This window comes from Tachysurus vachellii, chromosome 8 (genome assembly GCF_030014155.1).
Source record: "Tachysurus vachellii isolate PV-2020 chromosome 8, HZAU_Pvac_v1, whole genome shotgun sequence".
NCBI classification, from domain to species: domain Eukaryota; kingdom Metazoa; phylum Chordata; class Actinopteri; order Siluriformes; family Bagridae; genus Tachysurus; species Tachysurus vachellii.
Genome location: NC_083467.1, coordinates 17,201,503 through 17,218,630, shown reverse-complemented (window position 1 = coordinate 17,218,630; position 17,128 = coordinate 17,201,503). Strand labels below are relative to the sequence as shown.

Genomic DNA, 17,128 nt, shown 5'->3' with positions numbered 1-17,128 from the left:
TCGGACCTGCTCAGTGTCTGTGTGGAGTTTCCTCCTTATGTAGCATGGGTTTAATCCAACTTCTATGGTTTCCTACAAATACCTTTTGCTGTGGCCTTTCCAGGGTGTATTCCTGTATCGTACCCTGTATCCCGGTATACGCATTAGATCCAATGACCTTGGCAAGGAGAAAGCACTTACTCAAGATAAATGAATGAATTTAAATGAACTGCTCGAGTACTTCATCAGAATAATGTTTGAAAGATCTGTATTGTAAAAAGAACCTGTAAATAGATGGCTATCAGAAGTCTCATTGCCTTAAAACAAGTAAATTCCTTTTATTTGGATTAAGCAGGAATAGGCAGTGACTAACTGCAGACTGTAGTGTCCGACTATATGACATGCATTCTGCTGCATCAAAATGATGCAGCAGAATGATTAAATATTTAGTAACTCATAAGATAAGATATAATTCCTGGTTTACTTGCAGTAAGTTTTCTGTGATTGTTGTTCTGCACACACACAAAGTTGGACAACCAGTTAAGTGACAATCATTTTACACACACACATACAAACACACACACGCACGCTCACACTTGCACACGCATGCTCACACTTGCACACGCGTACACACAACACACACACACAATTATCCCTCCAAACTTATTACTTAATATAAGTTGTTCATCAGCACGTATTGTTCTGTAACCGCTCCAAATAATTCAGTAACTACTGTAAAGCTAAAAAGAAACCGTAAAAGAAGTGTGTTGTGTGTGTACGTTTGGAACCACCAATGGCTGTTCAAGTGCAGATCTTAACTGTGTTCTTAAAGCTTAACTGTAACCTGCTGTAACTCAAACCATTCCACTGAATTTCCCATCATGCAATGGGATGCCATTGGCCTCAGGACCTTTATGGCCTTTGACCAGTATCCATGAATACTCAGTCAAAACAGTAGAGAATCTGCTGTCTATGATTTAAGATCCTGTGTGTGTGTGTGTGTGTGTGTGTGTGTGTGTGTGTGTGTGTGTGTGTGTGTGTGTGTAGACATGGCAGTTAAAATTACATATCTACATTGAAGCCTAAATTTCTCACACTGTTATATTAAAATATATGCTGCTAATTTAAACATGTTCCATTTTTCAGTAATGTATAAAACACCAGCAAGAGCACTAAAATTAAAGCTTATAAAACTAATATGAAATGCTTGTAATATCTTTTAGTATGAGGAGTAACCTTCTGCTCCTTTTCCATCTTTCTGTAGATGACGGTTTGTGAGAGATGATTATTGCTCGGCTAAAAGAAAAGAACAGAGCCATCAAAACGAGTTGTTTTCTCGTGAAATAGCAAGCTCTTAGAAGAGGTCATTAAATTTCAATGGATGAAAATTGCCTCTTGTTCTTAGCTTTTAGTTCTCTGACCATAATTTGACAAGTCAGTAACTGCTATCTTACATTTACATTTACAGCATTTGGCAGAATCTCTTATCCAGAGTGACGTACAAAACTGCTTTTAAGTCTCTATTATTGAATACATGAACTCTGGTTCACTAGGTTACACACCTAAGATACCATGAGCCTAAAACACTGTACAAAGTTGTTTTTTTAAATACACTCATACAACAAACAGGGGAGAAAGTGCTAGTTACATTCACAGTATTTAGTAGACACCCTTATCCCTTATGAATTACATTTTTATTTCATTTTATACAACTGAGCATTAAGGGCCATGATCAGTTGCCCAGCAGTAGCAGCTTGGTGGAACTGGGATTTGAACTCATAACCTTCTGATGAGTAATCCAACATCTTAACCACCTGTTTGCTGTATGTATGTATGTTGCTGTCTCCCCTGTTATCTCCCTCTTGCTCAAATATCAGAACCCCACTTCTAAATGTATGATGTCAAAAATTAATGCTCAAATGAAGGCTTTCTCAAATAGTTTGAAACAGGAAATGAAAAACCCAGCATTTTTTTTATTATTACTATTATTTTGTAAAAGGAGATGAATTTAGGAATTAAATATTTGGTATCTTTGGTATTTGGTAATATTTGAATCTCTGTGATTCATGTTTTAGGGTCACATTTTGGAATTCAGTCACATGGAGGATTGATGAAACTTGCTTGGCTGCTCTGTGGAAACTGACTAATAGTTTTCTATACATTTCCATCCACAATTCACTTAAATGAAGACTTATTAGTGGCATATTACATCATTACATCTGCAGGAATAAACTTTTAAGTACAATCGCAGTTAGAGAATATGGATATGATTCTGAGATTTAGAGAGATTCTGATATTTAAAAGCAAAAAACAAATAACTGTTTAATTATAAAGTAGCTTTTAGAATAGATAAGTGTAGGACACAGAAATCATAGCTCAGAGCTGGCTGGGGTTTTAGGGGTAATATCCTGGAGCCTAAGAGTAACGCTGCTGCTCTGGCCTGCTAGCCTTGGATCCTTGATGAAGGCCCTTAACCTCTAATTATCACAGAGGCATCAGAGAAGCTGAAGAGATCTAACACAGTTGCTTCTGTTGCATTTGCCTCAAGAGGGATGTATGCAAAGAGATAATAAAAAAACATAACTTTATTATAAATGTAAATTCTGTTCGACTGAATGTAATTGTTGAGTGTGTGTTTGTGCCCTGCGATGGGTTGGCACTCCGTCCAGGGTGTATCCTGCCTTGATGCCCAATGATGCCTGAGATAGGCACAGGCTCCCCGTGACCCGAGGTAGTTTGGATAAGCGGTAGAAGATGAATGAATGAATGAATGAATGTAACTGCAGTTAGAGCACAAAAGATACCCTCATATAAAATGATATAGTCATAGGCCTGCCATGGTGTACTACAGGGGATTTAGGGTAAGGTATACTGCATGCACTCTACATTAATATGTAATAAGACTTTCAATTCAGAAATTCACACACACACACACACACACACACACACACACACACACACACACACACACACACACACACACACACACACACACACACACACACACACAGAGAGCACAGAGCTGCTAATCACAGCGTGTCGTGACAGAGTAAATCCTCTAGGGGGCGGCAGCGTGTAGGAGCTGATGGAGCTGAGACTAGGGCGATATTTGTGAAGGTGGGTTTACTCGGTTGTAAAACATTACAGGTGTGTTGTGTTTTACTTTAAGACATTTCTAATTAAATGTTCAAAACACGAAAAAATGAAAGAAAAAAACAGAGAAGAAAGTTGTTGACAAAATGGCTTAATATCAAAGATCAATATAATTTCATACACAGTGTGTGAGGGAGAGGTGCGGGGAGAGAGAGAAAGAGAAAGAGAGAAAGAAAAAGAAAGAGAGAGAGAGAGAGAGAGACAGAGAGAGAGAGAGAGAGAGAGAGAGAGAGAGAGAACTATTACATATGATATAAAGAGAGGTTTTAACGAACTCTAATATTATTATTTATAATATTATACTAAATAATTATTAATTTATAATTATAAATAAATAATAATATAAGCAATTATATAAACAATTCTTTCTATGCTTTATTTCTTCCTGTACGTGTTATTTACGTCACTGCGTCACTTCCGGATTACGTTCCCTTTGGGCGCGTATTTTTGAAACCAGAAGCTGTAATATCGGTTCGGACTGTAAACAGGTAGAGAACTTTAGATCTGTCAGACTTATGTGTTGGACTTTACATCCAATCTCTGTAACTATATTAGCTGTATTGTTTAGGGGAAAATATTAGAACTGCACTGTAATCTTGGAGCTCGTTATCTAGCTAAGTTAGCATATAGCTTTTAGCATATAGCTTTACCGTTAGGAGCTGCTGACAGTTCAGCGCTCTACGCTCGGATTGGCTAGTAGCATTGTGCTACTGCGTTCGGATTGGCTAGGGATTCATGCTGAGACTACCTATTGGTCGTTGTGCCTGTTTGTATGAGCAACAATCCAATCATAGCACAGGGGTGGGACTTGTCTAAATTTGAGTGTGATTTAAAGGCAATATTTTGTAGCTAATAAAACAGTTTGCTTTTAATTCTCTCCAGATATAAATGGCATCGATTAAAGATCTGGATGTCGGGGAAAAGTTCAGCAGCAAGCTGGAGGAAATCAGGACTAAACTGTTGTCTCAGGCAATGGGCGAAATGCTGAACGAAGCTACAGTGGAATTCTGTCAAGCTCACAAACAGTACATGAAGTCTGTTGTGGGTAAGAAACCCACCCGTATTCTTGCATTAGTAAACATCTCTATACAAACATGGTTTAAGTCACTTCACTACAGATCAGCACTTCTGAAGGAACCTCCTTCTTTCCTCTTCCTTCATTTCATTCATTCATTTTCTTTCCTTTTTTTATTTCTCTTTCTTTTTTCCTTCCTTCTTTCTTTTTCTTTCATTCTTTCCTTGTCTTTTTCTTTCTTTTTCATTCCTCTTCTTACTTTTCTTCTTCATTTCATTCATTCCGTTTCTTTTCTTTCTTTCTTTCTTTCTTTCTTTCTTTCTTTCTTTCTTTCTTTCTTTTTCATTACTCTTCTTAGTTTTATTTTTCTTCCTTCATTTTATTCATTCATTTTCTTTCCTTCTTTCTTTTTCTTTCTTGCTTTCTTTTTCTTTCCTTCTCTTTTTCTTTCCTTCATTCTTTTGCTTCTTTCATTCTTTTCCTTCCTTCCTTTCATCCCCCCCCTCTCTCTCCATCCCTCTTTATTTCTATCTTGATTACAGTGCTCTCTTCAAACATGACTGTGTCCCAAACCACAGGGAACGAGAGCTCACTCAGTGCTTTGACTCATATAATAAGGAGATAAATCATATTCTATGGCTTTCACAGCCATTAGATCTTGTCCATTAAGTTGAGCACAACATGAATAAAAGATTTAAATAAAGCATTCATGATGAAACATTAACAACTCAGAATGAATGATTTGATTTTTACTGTATTAGAGTTAGTGTTAGTGTCACCCAAATGAGGATGGGTTCCATTCGGAGTTAATCTTTTTATAAATTATTTTTAAACTTTACTTGTATATATTCATTTATTTATTTTTTCTTATTATATATTTATTTCTTTTTTCTCTCTCTTCTGTTTCCATGCTTCTGTAAAGCTGCTTTGAGACAATGGGAAATTGTTAAAAGCGCTATACAAATAAATTTAATTGAATTCAATATGACGCTACAGGACGACTATAGATCATGAAATGTGTGGCTAACAAGATCATTGATGGCAGTAATAGGCCAAATGAAGCCGATATAAAGAGTTTTTAATGGGACGTTATTCCTACATTTAAAATCATCTTCCATCCCCCGATACCTCAGAGCTAAGCCATTTAAAGCTTTAAATGTTTCAAGCAGGACATTTGTAGTCAAGTGAGAACTTAAAAAGAAGTAGCTGTAGCTACTAAGTAAGCCTGGAGTCATATGCTGTGTAATGTAATATTGCCTTGTTCTGAACTAGCTGAAGCATCCTTACCAGGACAGTACAGCAGGACCTTCAGCTTGCAACAATATAGAATTGTGATGTTAATCACTCTGACTTGAATCTCTTTTATTGATTGACTAATTGATTGATTGGTTCTATAGATACATGTTCGAAAAAGTGCCGGGAAGATGAGACCATGTTTGAAACCATACAGGGTTATACAGAAGGTACGTGCTCACGGTAGCATCTGTGTTTCTGTCTGGAATCTGTTTTGTTAATTGAAATGTTCAAAACTCAGGGAATATTTTCCATTTTAAGAGTTGAAACATCTGAATTCCAACATGAGGGAGAGAAATGGTGAAAGACCGGAAATCTTGGGATCGATCCAGGACAAAGAAAGCCATAAAGAACACCTTATTCAAAAGATTGAGAAGCTGAAGCAAGAGCAGGCCAAGAACAGAGAATGTATGGAATCTGATTGTACACACATTTCTACATGTTACACTCTTTGATCTGTGTTAAACAGCAATTACTCACATAGTGTGTTTTTTTGCTTTTACTGTATGTTTTTCACTTAAGTGATTCACTCACAAAACAAAGCCAACAAGGACCGACTAAAGAACTTGAACAAAGTTAAAGAGATCTTCCAGGAATGGCTAAGCCTTGAGATCCGAAAAATCCAGGGTAAGCTTTTTGTTTTTATTATTATTTTTTTTTAAAACCTATTTTACCTGGAAGATATCATTTATTAATGTTTGTGCAAAATGTGTGTGTGAAGGTGAGAAGCTGCAGTTCATCTTCAGAAACATCAACCACAAGAATCCACAAAATGCCTTCACCTTTCTTTTAAGGATAAATGAGAATGGAGAGTACCAAAGTAAGTCAGTGCGCTTGTGTTACTAACATGCACAAAAATGTAGCCTGAGACGATGAGGTGGAAATACGTGTAAAGCCGATGTTCACCATTTTACCCCCTGAGTTTTTTATAGTTCCAAGCGCGGCTGTCACGTCATTGCGCAGAACAGTGGTATATTTCTGCTACTGTGTGAAGCTACATCATGCTTTTCTGCCATTTTACTTTACATGCGTATTTGGAATAACATCTTTCAGCTGATACAGGTTTCCTCAGGTTTGTGTGAATAATAAGAGCACCTATTTTATTAAGGCTATATAATTAAAGAGACAAGGTTAGACTAGGTAACCATCTGTAAAGAGCAACATAAAAGAAAGAAAGGAAAAAAAGAGTGAACAAAAGGATTTAGCTGTCAAAAACAAGCAAACGAAAGTTTTTTGATGGTTGACATTTTTAGTTAATTGATTAGATGGGTTTTTATACATTAAAATTTAGCTTTTTGCAGCATTTCAATCAACTAATACTACTACAGAACTTTGAAGTAAGCTTAATAACATAAGTGATGTTGCTGTGGACTTTTAAGTTAATGTTCACGTCACAAAAATTGATCTCAGTGGATTTTTACTGTAGCATGAGTGTTGGTACCAGACAGGCTGGTTTAAGTATTTGTGTAACTGCTGATTACCTGCGTTTTCACTCGCAAAACAGTCTTGTGTTTCCTTCAGAACTGTGCAATAAAGACAAACATTCAGTGATTCACAGTTCTGCCACCACTGGATAGAACACTGGAGAATGGCCCGGATTAATTTATGCTAACAGAACATCTACCCAGGTTCCACTTCTGTCATCCAAGAACAGGAAGTTGTGTTTGCAGTGGACACACTCACTAACACTGGACCACTGAAGATAGCCTGTTCTGATGCATCTCCATTTCTGCTTAAGCAGACAGATGATATGGTCAGAATTTTGTGCCAACAGCATGAATCCATTGACCCTCAACCTGCCTTGTATCAACAGTTCAGGCTGGTGGAGTTGGTGTGGGGAATGTTTTCCTGACACACTTTGAGCCCCTTAAAGCCAGGCAATCATCAGTTGAATCCCACAAGACTATCTGTTGTTGACTGTGTGTATCTTTTTACGACCATATACATCTATATGCATCATGTCATAAAGCAAAAGTCGTCTTCAGTGGCTTTCCACTAGTAATGGACCAGAATCTAGTGAAATACATGTAGGGGTTTGGTAGAACATCTTGTTGAGAATCCACCCAGTATTAGTATAGTGTTCCTAATAAAGTGCTCAGAGTGTGTATAAAAAATAGTTTGTATACAATACAATAAAAAAAAAATATCCGGTTGAAATATAACAGTAATCACTTTTTATTCTATTCAAGTAGAATAGATACCATTATTTTTGTCACATGTACAATACAGCACACTGAAACTCTTTCTTCGCATATCCCGTCTTTGGAGGTTGGGGACAGAGTGAAGGTTCAGACAAAATACAGCACCCCTGGAGTAGAAAGGGTTAAGGGCCTTGTTCAGGGGCCCAACAATGGCAGCCTAGCAGTGCTGGGGCTTGAACGCCAATCCTCCGATCAACAACCCAGAGCCTCAACTTTAGTAAATCAGTTACTTGTATGAAGTGATGTAGTGTGTTACAGCATGCTTGATAACACAAAGAAACTATTGATGAAGTTCATTGTTAGCTATTTTTATTATCAATTCTTTTGATTAGTTGTTGCAGCACTATACATAAGTGAACATGGGAAACCGGAAATAAATAAACAGACCCGTGGCCTACAAAGTACAGAACATTCAGTACACACGTGGGGTATGTTTTGTAAAGGCAACTTTTCCCTAAACATGCCCTTGAAAGTCTTCAGACGGTCCACATTTTTACTCACCCACAGCTTGCGATACTGACGACACCGGTGCAGATTACAGAGTAACTGGTTTGTAACCCAGAATAAAAGATGACTGATTTCAAAGCACAACATGATTTATTTAAAATATGATATTCCTTTTCAGTCGTCTCCTGTGATCCTCCCCTGGCGAAGATGGATCAGCTTGAGCGTCAACTTCAGGAGACCAACAACCTCTCTGCATTTCTGGCTAATGTCAGGAAAGAGTTTGTGGCACTACATAATACTACAAAGACTGCCTGACTTCACAGAGATTAATAATCAGCTCAGTTCTGTATATATTTAACTGTTAAAAAGCTCTAATGCAGCCAGCATTTTACTATCAAGACGCAGTATCCGGTGTGACTGTGTGCTTATTTTATTAGTATCGTACTTTAACCTTCTTATTGTGATACCTGTATATAATTCTTTTTGGTCTTCTTTACATAATAAAATATGTTTGTCGTAATTGCCTTATGTTATTCGTTCTATACTGTATGCAGGTAAAGAGCAAAAGATTTTTGACTGCTAAAGGTGTTTGTGAATCATTATAAATACATTAATACATTTCCACACACAGTACACAGCAATTACACAATACAGAGCTGATAGAAATAAGTTAGATGGAAAGTCCCCAATAAAATCAGACTTTATTTTTCAAATTCTAAATGAAATATTAGCTGTTCCCATACAACAAACTTATTGTAAATGGTAACTTTAAAAATGTATGTAATGTATATAAATGGATTTCAAGGACCGGTGTTATATATTCTGCAGTATCTGTACCTATACATAGCTTTTCTTTTGATAGTGTATGAATGAAGGATGTTTATTATACTGCTGTATGTTTCATATTTCTATAATTATTATTATTGTTAATGCTGTTGACAGCATTGTCCTTTCAGTAACCAGTTTGATGAGTGTAGTATTGGATTTATTTTGTTTTAGTCATTTGTTTTCAGACAATCGTGTGGATGCAGCACAAAACAAAGCCACACAGATGTTGGTCAAGAACTTCAGAACACCACAAAAAACATCTAATCTCAATTGAGAGTGGCTGGATGTTAGGGTCAGAAAATCTGGCTGGATTGTTTGAGTTACTGCAGGCGTCTGTTAGCTCAAACTTGTCTTCCCATTCTTCCCTAATCTATGAGGTGTTTCTACATAATGCAGTTTCACATAATTCTGTATCTAGAGACTTGCGTGTGAAAATTTCAGTAGATCAGCAGTTTCTGGACTGCACATACCAGCCTCACAACCAATCTGCAGAGATCTCATGGAGCTCCGCATTCTTGTTTAATTCTGTTTGATGTGAACATTAACTAAAGCTCTGGACTTTTATCTGCACAATTGTGTATGTAATGGATAATCTTCCCCTAACTGCAATTTCTTACACTATCTTCTCTAAGTTCTCTGGTACATAATGAAATCTTGTTTTTTCGTGATTTACGCATCAGAAGACTTTGCCATTTTCAAAACAGGCAACTCTTTGACATAATTATAAGGAAAGTGACCTCTCTTCCCATTCAGTTCTCCATACCACCATCCACTGTTGTCCTTTCGAAGGATGTCGAGAAGATCTCCTTATAGAACAGTGGGGAAAAAAGTACATTATGCACAGATACGCTCAGTCTGTAATGGAGCAGATGACTGTAGTAGCTCTAAATGTACCTTCTTTAATGTTTAACTCATCCCTTTTCTCTGACGAGAAGTCGTATAAAGCCTTACATTTACCTATACTGCTAAACTGGAGTTCACCTTCACCTGGAAGAGGGAATCACCATGTAAACATTCAGCATGAAAGAACTTGATCATTATTATTATTATTATTATTATTATTATTATTATTATTATTATATATAACTTGATCTAACTTAACTAACTTGATCTTTGTAATTTTATATTACCAGTTTTTATTACCATGTCCTTTACTGGCAATTTGTATTGTGTTTGAAAGCAGGAATGAAATCCCCAACCCTTCTCGTGCTAGCCATCAAGCCATTCACTAGTAGAAGGGTTGGTTTTTTTTTTTTTTGGAGTAAGGCGAAGTTAGGGATTCGTTTTCATAAAATGCGTTTTTTTTTCTTTAAAAGTTGATGGATTCCAGACTGAAGCTGGAAGTTCATTCCACCATTAAGGGAATTGTATCTTCTATCTGAATGCAACATTCGGTCAGTTACTGGAAAAATACCGAAGGACATAAAAATAGGACAGAGATATTATTTTCCTAAAGCCAAACAGGATCCAAATACGGATATAAAAAAAACGTAATTTATACATGGAAACTATTACAGAGTAGGAGATCATTTAAAGGGATCCTTACCTTCCCTGGCTTCCTCCTGAGACCTTGAAGATGGTCTGTTAATCTCAGATTTGTGCTTATGTGTGTATTTGACTGATCCACCACTAGCCTCTACAGAAGGAACCGAGTCTTGACACTCGACGCTATTTTTCACCGAGGCTTTATAAATGACCGAGGTCCTGAAAGACTGCCGTGATCTAAATGGCGTCGTTTTGATCCGAACTGGGCGAGACAGCTTCACTATACTGTGCTCAACCTCCTGAATAAAAGGAATGTAAGATAACTATTAATACATATTAAATACTAAATCCTTATCTAAATTTCAGAAATCCAAGTATATAGATTTGTGTACACACTAGTCTTTGTACCTTTTCTTTGAATTTTGTGATGCTGTCGTTGAAACGATGGAAAGGTTTCGGCTTCCCCTCAAAGTCCATCATCGATTGGTTCAGTTTACAGTACGTGGCCTCCAAAAGGTCCAGTTTTAAGACATACTACAAACAATAACAAACCCAATGCTAACTGCCGTCAGATTGTTTAACATGAAAATAACATACAGATTATTATTCCTTTAATACCTCTTCGAGCAGCTGCTCTTGTTCCTCCAGGGGTTTTTTACACGAGATATTTTCAGCATCTAGTGTCAACATTTTCTCCAGCCCTTCAACGTAAAGATGAAATCCAGATGAACATTTAGGGAAGAATTTGATCAAGCTAATAACTGAGATTTGAAATGTCAAAATGTAAGATAGTAGTAAGACTCCCATTTTAAGTTAGTTTAATCTTTCTTTCCTAAGTAAATCTATAAAGTTTAGGACTAAAAATAAACAACTAACACCTTCTTTCTCTTTCCTGGTTTTAAGAATGAATTCTTGTAGTCGCTGGAGTTTCGTCTTCAACGCATTTCTTCGTCTTTCTTTTTCCATTATTGTCTTTCCTTCTTCCTCCTGCGATGCACAAACAGACAGAAAGGCATTACTGAATAAGCGACCGTGACCATAATCATTGTTTTTATATAGAGGAAAAACGTTCACTTTACGTCCAACTCTGCTCACTGTTACAACCCTGGTATTCTAACATGCAATTATTTCTCACAATATTCTGTAAAGGAAGGAAGATTGGATTTAAACGTTCTCACAAAGTAATCAACGATGAGGAATTCAGCTTTGTTATCATCTGCTGTAACACAGGTGTTTTCCACCAGAGTTTGAATGTCTTTCTCCACATCCACTCTCCTGACAGCCTCCTCAATCTGCTCCTGATTCTAGAGAGCACCACAATTTATTGAGTTATTTATTTTTTAATTCAGACACATTGCATACAGGAAACCATAAAGCAACACATTTTTTCATTCATTACAATGCCAACATTAGCTTTACAGTATGTTCTGCTTACTATTTGTTTTGACATGTTCTGTTGTGCAAATTAGCTACACAAATGGGTGGATTTTATAAAAACTAAATTCGCTTAACTTTAATGCAATTCGTTTCAGCTTTTGTATAGCACTACTCAGCTTTTGTATAACACTACTCAGCTTTTGTATAACACTACTCAGCTTTTGTATAGCACTTTAAACAATAACATGGTCACAAAGCAGCTTTACAGGAAATGGATTTATATTTAGATCATTAATGAGCAAGATCGAGGTGACAGTGACAGACTCTTCTATGACTATATTCTATAAACTTAAACGAATACACGGTGCATTGAAGGAATGTTGTCTTTGTACACTATGAGCATATATTTCTGAGATAGCAGTCATCCTGACCCCTTCTGCTCTCCAGATCTGTCTGGTCTATCTTGATGACCTACTTCTGTTTGGAGTTCTCATGTCTCTCATCACTCTCTGCTGCTAAGGATGGCCTCACATGGACTGCCTGAATATACATGAGATTACTGTGGATGGTGACACTTAGAGGCCATGAAGATGGACTGAAAGCACTTTTGGTATAATGGCTTAGGTCTAAAATTAGTTATGACAGCTTTAGAACTTCAGCTGCAGTGAACAGTTTTGCACTCAGGTCTCCATCAGTGAACAAGTGAACTTGGACGTCATGTTATAACTAGAATTAATTTTCTGGTTAAATAATAACATTTTATGGCCACATTGTACAGAGTTATAGAATGGAAATAATTTCTAATCATTTTTGGGTCACCCAGATGAGGATGGGCTTCCTTTTGGGTCTGGTTGTGGTTTCTTAGATTTATAGCATTTGGCAGATGCTCTTATCCAAAGCAACATACATTTTTATTTAATTAAAATGTTTTTTATTTAATTATTTAATTTTCAGTTAGAAATTGAGGGTTAATGGCCTCTCTCAGGGACCCAGCAGTGGCAGCTTTGTGTACCTGGGGTTCAAACCCACAACACCGCACATTTTCCTCACATCATCTCAGGGAATTTTTTTTGCCACTGCTGCCTCTGGTGTCCTCATTAGGAATCCTCTATTCCTCTATTTAAAATTTACCTCCTGAATGTATATCGTTCTGTAAAGCTGTTTCGTCACAATGTTTATTTTTATACAAATACAGCTGAAATGAATTCAAATAAATATGGCAATGAATGTGAGATGTCTTGGTGATTGCATCAGCAGTTTAATCAGAAATAAAAATTTGTCTTATGACATCGCACTGACTCACATGAATAAGAGTCTGGCTGTAGCTGCACATATAGAGATTGTACCTATTCACAGCGTTGCTCAGAGTTTCTATCCTTTGCTTCTCAGTTTCCTGAACAATCTGAAATAAAAGACTCGCTCAGTCAAATCACCCGCAGCAGCCGTTAAACCGTTCTCTCAACAGAAATGATGAAAGAAAGATGACCTGATAGCAGCTTTTAAGTGTGTTCTCCCACTTCAGTCTAATCTGATGGCTGTCCAGGTTCATATTGAAGTAGTCTTCATCAGCTTTCACTTGAAGCTCTGCTGATTTACTCAATCTGTTAAACATCTGAAGAAAAGCAATTGAATGCAACACATTCTCAACTAAATTAAGAACAGATATGTAGCACTGAGCCAGGAGATGGGTTTGTAAAATATCCATGTCACATCTTACACATTTTCCCTAACATACTGTATAGAAATTTGCCAAAATTACTATTACAGAAACAATGATGTTTATATTCCTACGAGGATATAAAATTAGGACCAATGTCATTTCTGCAGTGCTGTAAGAACATCATGATTTCATCACAACTTTAGAAGATTATGGGTTATTTATTATTTCTTGTAGAATTATGACCTTATTAGAATGCTCAGATTACCTTCTCTGTTAGGAATTCATGTGAAAATGATATGAATTTTTCACATAAAACTAATAATAAGAAGAGTTACATTTCCAATAGCAGCAACTATCTCTTCTCAGTATTTTGTCAAAGTTGTTTATAGTTTTTTCAACATTTAATGATGTGGAACATCCGCAAAACTCCCATTATTGATTATTGTATAGCATTTATAAACACAGCTGTTCCCTCACGGGCATCTCTCTCTCTTCCCCCCTCTCTCTTTGTTTCTCTCTCTCTCTCTCTCTCTCTCTCTCTCTCTCTCTCTCTCTCACTCTCTCTCTCCCTTTGTTTCTGTCTCTCTCTCTCTCACACACACTCTCCCTTTGTTTCTCTCTCTCTCACTCTCTTTCTCATTAGTAAGAACATTTTAAAATGCAGTTTGTCTGTTAACAAGAAAGTGTGAAGGCCTCCATCTTGAAGACACATCAGAAAACGTAAAGAAACACAGCTTAACCTCTGACTGTAGAAAAGCGCTGACACTAGGATATAAAAAATGTCTCCACAGTGAAAACTTTACCGTATCAGTAATTACACATGGTTTAATGTGTGTTGTGCTCGATATACAAATCCCTCTAAAAGGTGTTGCTATAGAAATGAGAAATATGAAATTGACCTTCTGACCAATCAGATTTGAGAATTGTGAGAACACTGCTGTGGAGCAACACGATTAATGTTTGTCATCAGCATAATTAAAGTACCTTGTTTTATTGTAGTTCAACATTTACATATAAGCAGTGTCTAGAATGATAATCTGAGAATTCCAGCCCTGACACCAATACAAAAAAGTACCTTCTGCTTCTCTTTCTCTGTGCAGATGTGTTTGTTCTTTTCCACAAAGCTAAAGAGTGCTTCATGCTCCCGGGTTAAAGCAGTCAACTTTTTCTTTGCCTGCGGGAAGAAGCATATGTTCTATTGCTAAGAGAGAGAAAAATGATCATGTGGTCTTGAAGAAAACATATTACTCTTATAAAACTGGTTGTTCAGTCATACTCATTAATATAATGTGTTATAAAACTGTGGAAATGAAATGCTGTGAAGCCAGAAGTCTCCATATCCAGAATCAGCCTTATTCTTCCCAAGCACTGTCTTTTACAGTACATCACTCATGAACTGCTGCCAAACAACTCAAGGTTTATTTGAAAATGATTACGTTAGTTGTACTGCAGAGTTGCGATAAGGCTGTTTTTATTTCCAGCTCTGCAGTACATAAAGCATTATGCCCAAATTTAGGTCTCAATGTAGCTGGTTGAGGGAAAAAAGGGAAAGAAAACTGGTAGGTTAAAAAAAGGAACGTTTATACACTATATTACCTTCAGTTGTTCATTCCAGTTGTTCACAACAAGTTTCCTTGATTTTTCAATTGCATTTTCCAGCTGCACTTAAATAAGGAAAACAGGCATTATCTTATAGAGATCACTTGTTTCTTACACACTGAATAAATTTTATCTGGGATATATATATGTATAAACACACACACATACACACATGCACACAAACGTACACAAAACTTACTTAAAGAAATTTTCTCACATCTCTCTGATCTCACAAGCCTGATGTGAATTTTACACATTTTTACATGTAGTACATCATTATTACCCGCACATAATTTTTTCCATGATGATTTTTGATGGTCCTTTTTCACATATAAATCACACATTTCTCTGTGGAAGGGTAAGCTTAGCTATATATATTGCTATTGTGTGTGTGTGTGTGTGTGTGTGTGTGTGTGTGTGTCACACACTGGTCTCTTCCTCTTGGTGTGTTCATCCAGCATTTGACGGATTTCCACAACAGCATCCTGTTGAAGACTTTGCCCTAGTGTTCTGAAAATAAACTTAGTCTAGCATTAAATGTGAATAAACCCTCAAAACAATAAATATGAAAAACAATGAATGTAGACATTTACTACTGTTATATCTTACCTGTGTGCCTCTGCTGTTGAGAACATCTCGTTTGATACAAGGGACCAGGCATTATATGTTGAGCTTTAGAGAGAGGAAGAACATGACATACTCAATGTAAAACAAACCTCTTTGTGTACTAGCTTTTCTGAGCACCGAAGCACTAGGCTTGTGAAGTATAGGCACACACTTACTTGCTAGTCATTGTTTTGGACACACTAAGGAGTTTTCCAGCAAGTTTCTGCAGCCTTTTAGCGTAGCTGATTTCCAGCTCGGATCTGTATTTATAGAAGCACACTTATCTGTTCGCTCTTAACTTGCAACATAAAGCAAATATTTCTGAGAACTACACACTTAGAGGGTGACCCCTGGAAGCAAGATACAGAGCATTGGCAAGGTGATACGGATATACCCCGTCACCGCACCAAGTTATTAAATAGAAATATAACACTAACAGTGGCTTTCCTCCAACAATACGGCTTTAATCCCACTCCTGGTTGGACCGCCGCTACATTAAAAAAGCTAAACACTAAAAGGTCTTGAGATCTACAAGCTGTCCTCCAAGGACATCAACTCTGGCCATATAGGTAAAAGAATAACTTCAGGTATAATTAAAATTCAATCCACAAGCCCTGACCTCAAAAGTGCAAAACTGTCTGTAAAGGGAGAGGCGATTTTCACTTCAATTTGCACTTTATGACCAAATGCATCAAACCTTCAGGCTTTTATTGCAAACATAAAGGTGTAAAAGAAATCACCCAAGAGAGTCAAAGTGCCTAAATAGACTATTACCTTTGCTGGAATACTGTTACAAGTTCTTTGCAGAAATATTCTCCATTTTTTGAGAATCTCTTGAGGTCCTGGTAGAGCAGGTTGTACTGTAACACGTGACTTAATCAGAACATAATCTAACAAAGGAGGATTTGTAACTATAATAAAGCACTTTACATACAGAAAGTGGACAAATGAGTATGATTTTAAACAGAAAAAGGTACTAGACTGCTTTTAAATGCTATGTTATGTGTGGAATTGACAATAGCTGAAGCCACTCACGGTGCAGGTGCTCAGCGGCTCCTTCATCTTCACACTGGCTGGCGGTTTGCTTTGCACTTTGACCATTTATCTCCCTTAAAGCATGTGTACGGAAATCACCTGGGTGGCCGTACCTAATACAAAACCTCTACGCCAGAGAGGTTCAGTCATTCATTCACATACAGAGTGCACACATTAGATATGGAAGCGTACGATAACTACAACTATCGCTCTCTGTGGGGTTGCTGTTTGAAAACGTAAACTATCTGAATGAAAAAAACTTGTATCTTTCAGTTCTGTCGATATAACGTGAAAATAACAGTCTAACTTATTTAATTACTGTATATTCTTAGAATAATACTCACCCAGCATGGGACAACAAAATACTGCACGGCTCACACATACACAACACATTTGCTCACTCGCTTGCTCACTCACACATTTACACGCTCACTCTCACTTACTCACACA

At 36.9% G+C, this 17,128-nt stretch overlaps 2 protein-coding genes across 2 annotated transcripts; one reads left to right on the top strand and one right to left on the bottom strand.

Annotated features, from left to right (window-relative positions):
- Nucleotides 1-3,541: 3,541 nt before the first annotated feature.
- Nucleotides 3,542-8,608, top strand: spc25 (SPC25 component of NDC80 kinetochore complex). Its single transcript, XM_060876653.1, has 7 exons — nt 3,542-3,620; nt 4,015-4,177; nt 5,545-5,610; nt 5,702-5,848; nt 5,963-6,067; nt 6,162-6,260; nt 8,267-8,608. Exons 2-7 carry the CDS (start codon nt 4,021-4,023, stop codon nt 8,401-8,403), a joined length of 711 nt encoding a protein of 236 aa, XP_060732636.1. The 5' UTR covers nt 3,542-3,620; nt 4,015-4,020; the 3' UTR covers nt 8,404-8,608.
- Nucleotides 8,609-8,758: 150 nt separating this feature from the next.
- nostrin (nitric oxide synthase trafficking) lies at nt 8,759-16,878 on the bottom strand. The gene is made up of 16 exons (XM_060876652.1): nt 16,679-16,878; nt 16,418-16,503; nt 15,820-15,903; nt 15,647-15,709; nt 15,466-15,547; nt 15,035-15,097; nt 14,514-14,612; nt 13,265-13,390; nt 13,082-13,180; nt 11,580-11,705; nt 11,280-11,388; nt 11,020-11,102; nt 10,810-10,935; nt 10,463-10,700; nt 9,811-9,903; nt 8,759-9,722 (listed from the first exon to the last, which is right to left on the bottom strand). Exons 1-16 carry the CDS (start codon nt 16,742-16,744, stop codon nt 9,586-9,588), a joined length of 1,680 nt encoding a protein of 559 aa, XP_060732635.1. The 5' UTR covers nt 16,745-16,878; the 3' UTR covers nt 8,759-9,585.
- Between the last annotated feature and the right edge of the window lie 250 nt (nt 16,879-17,128).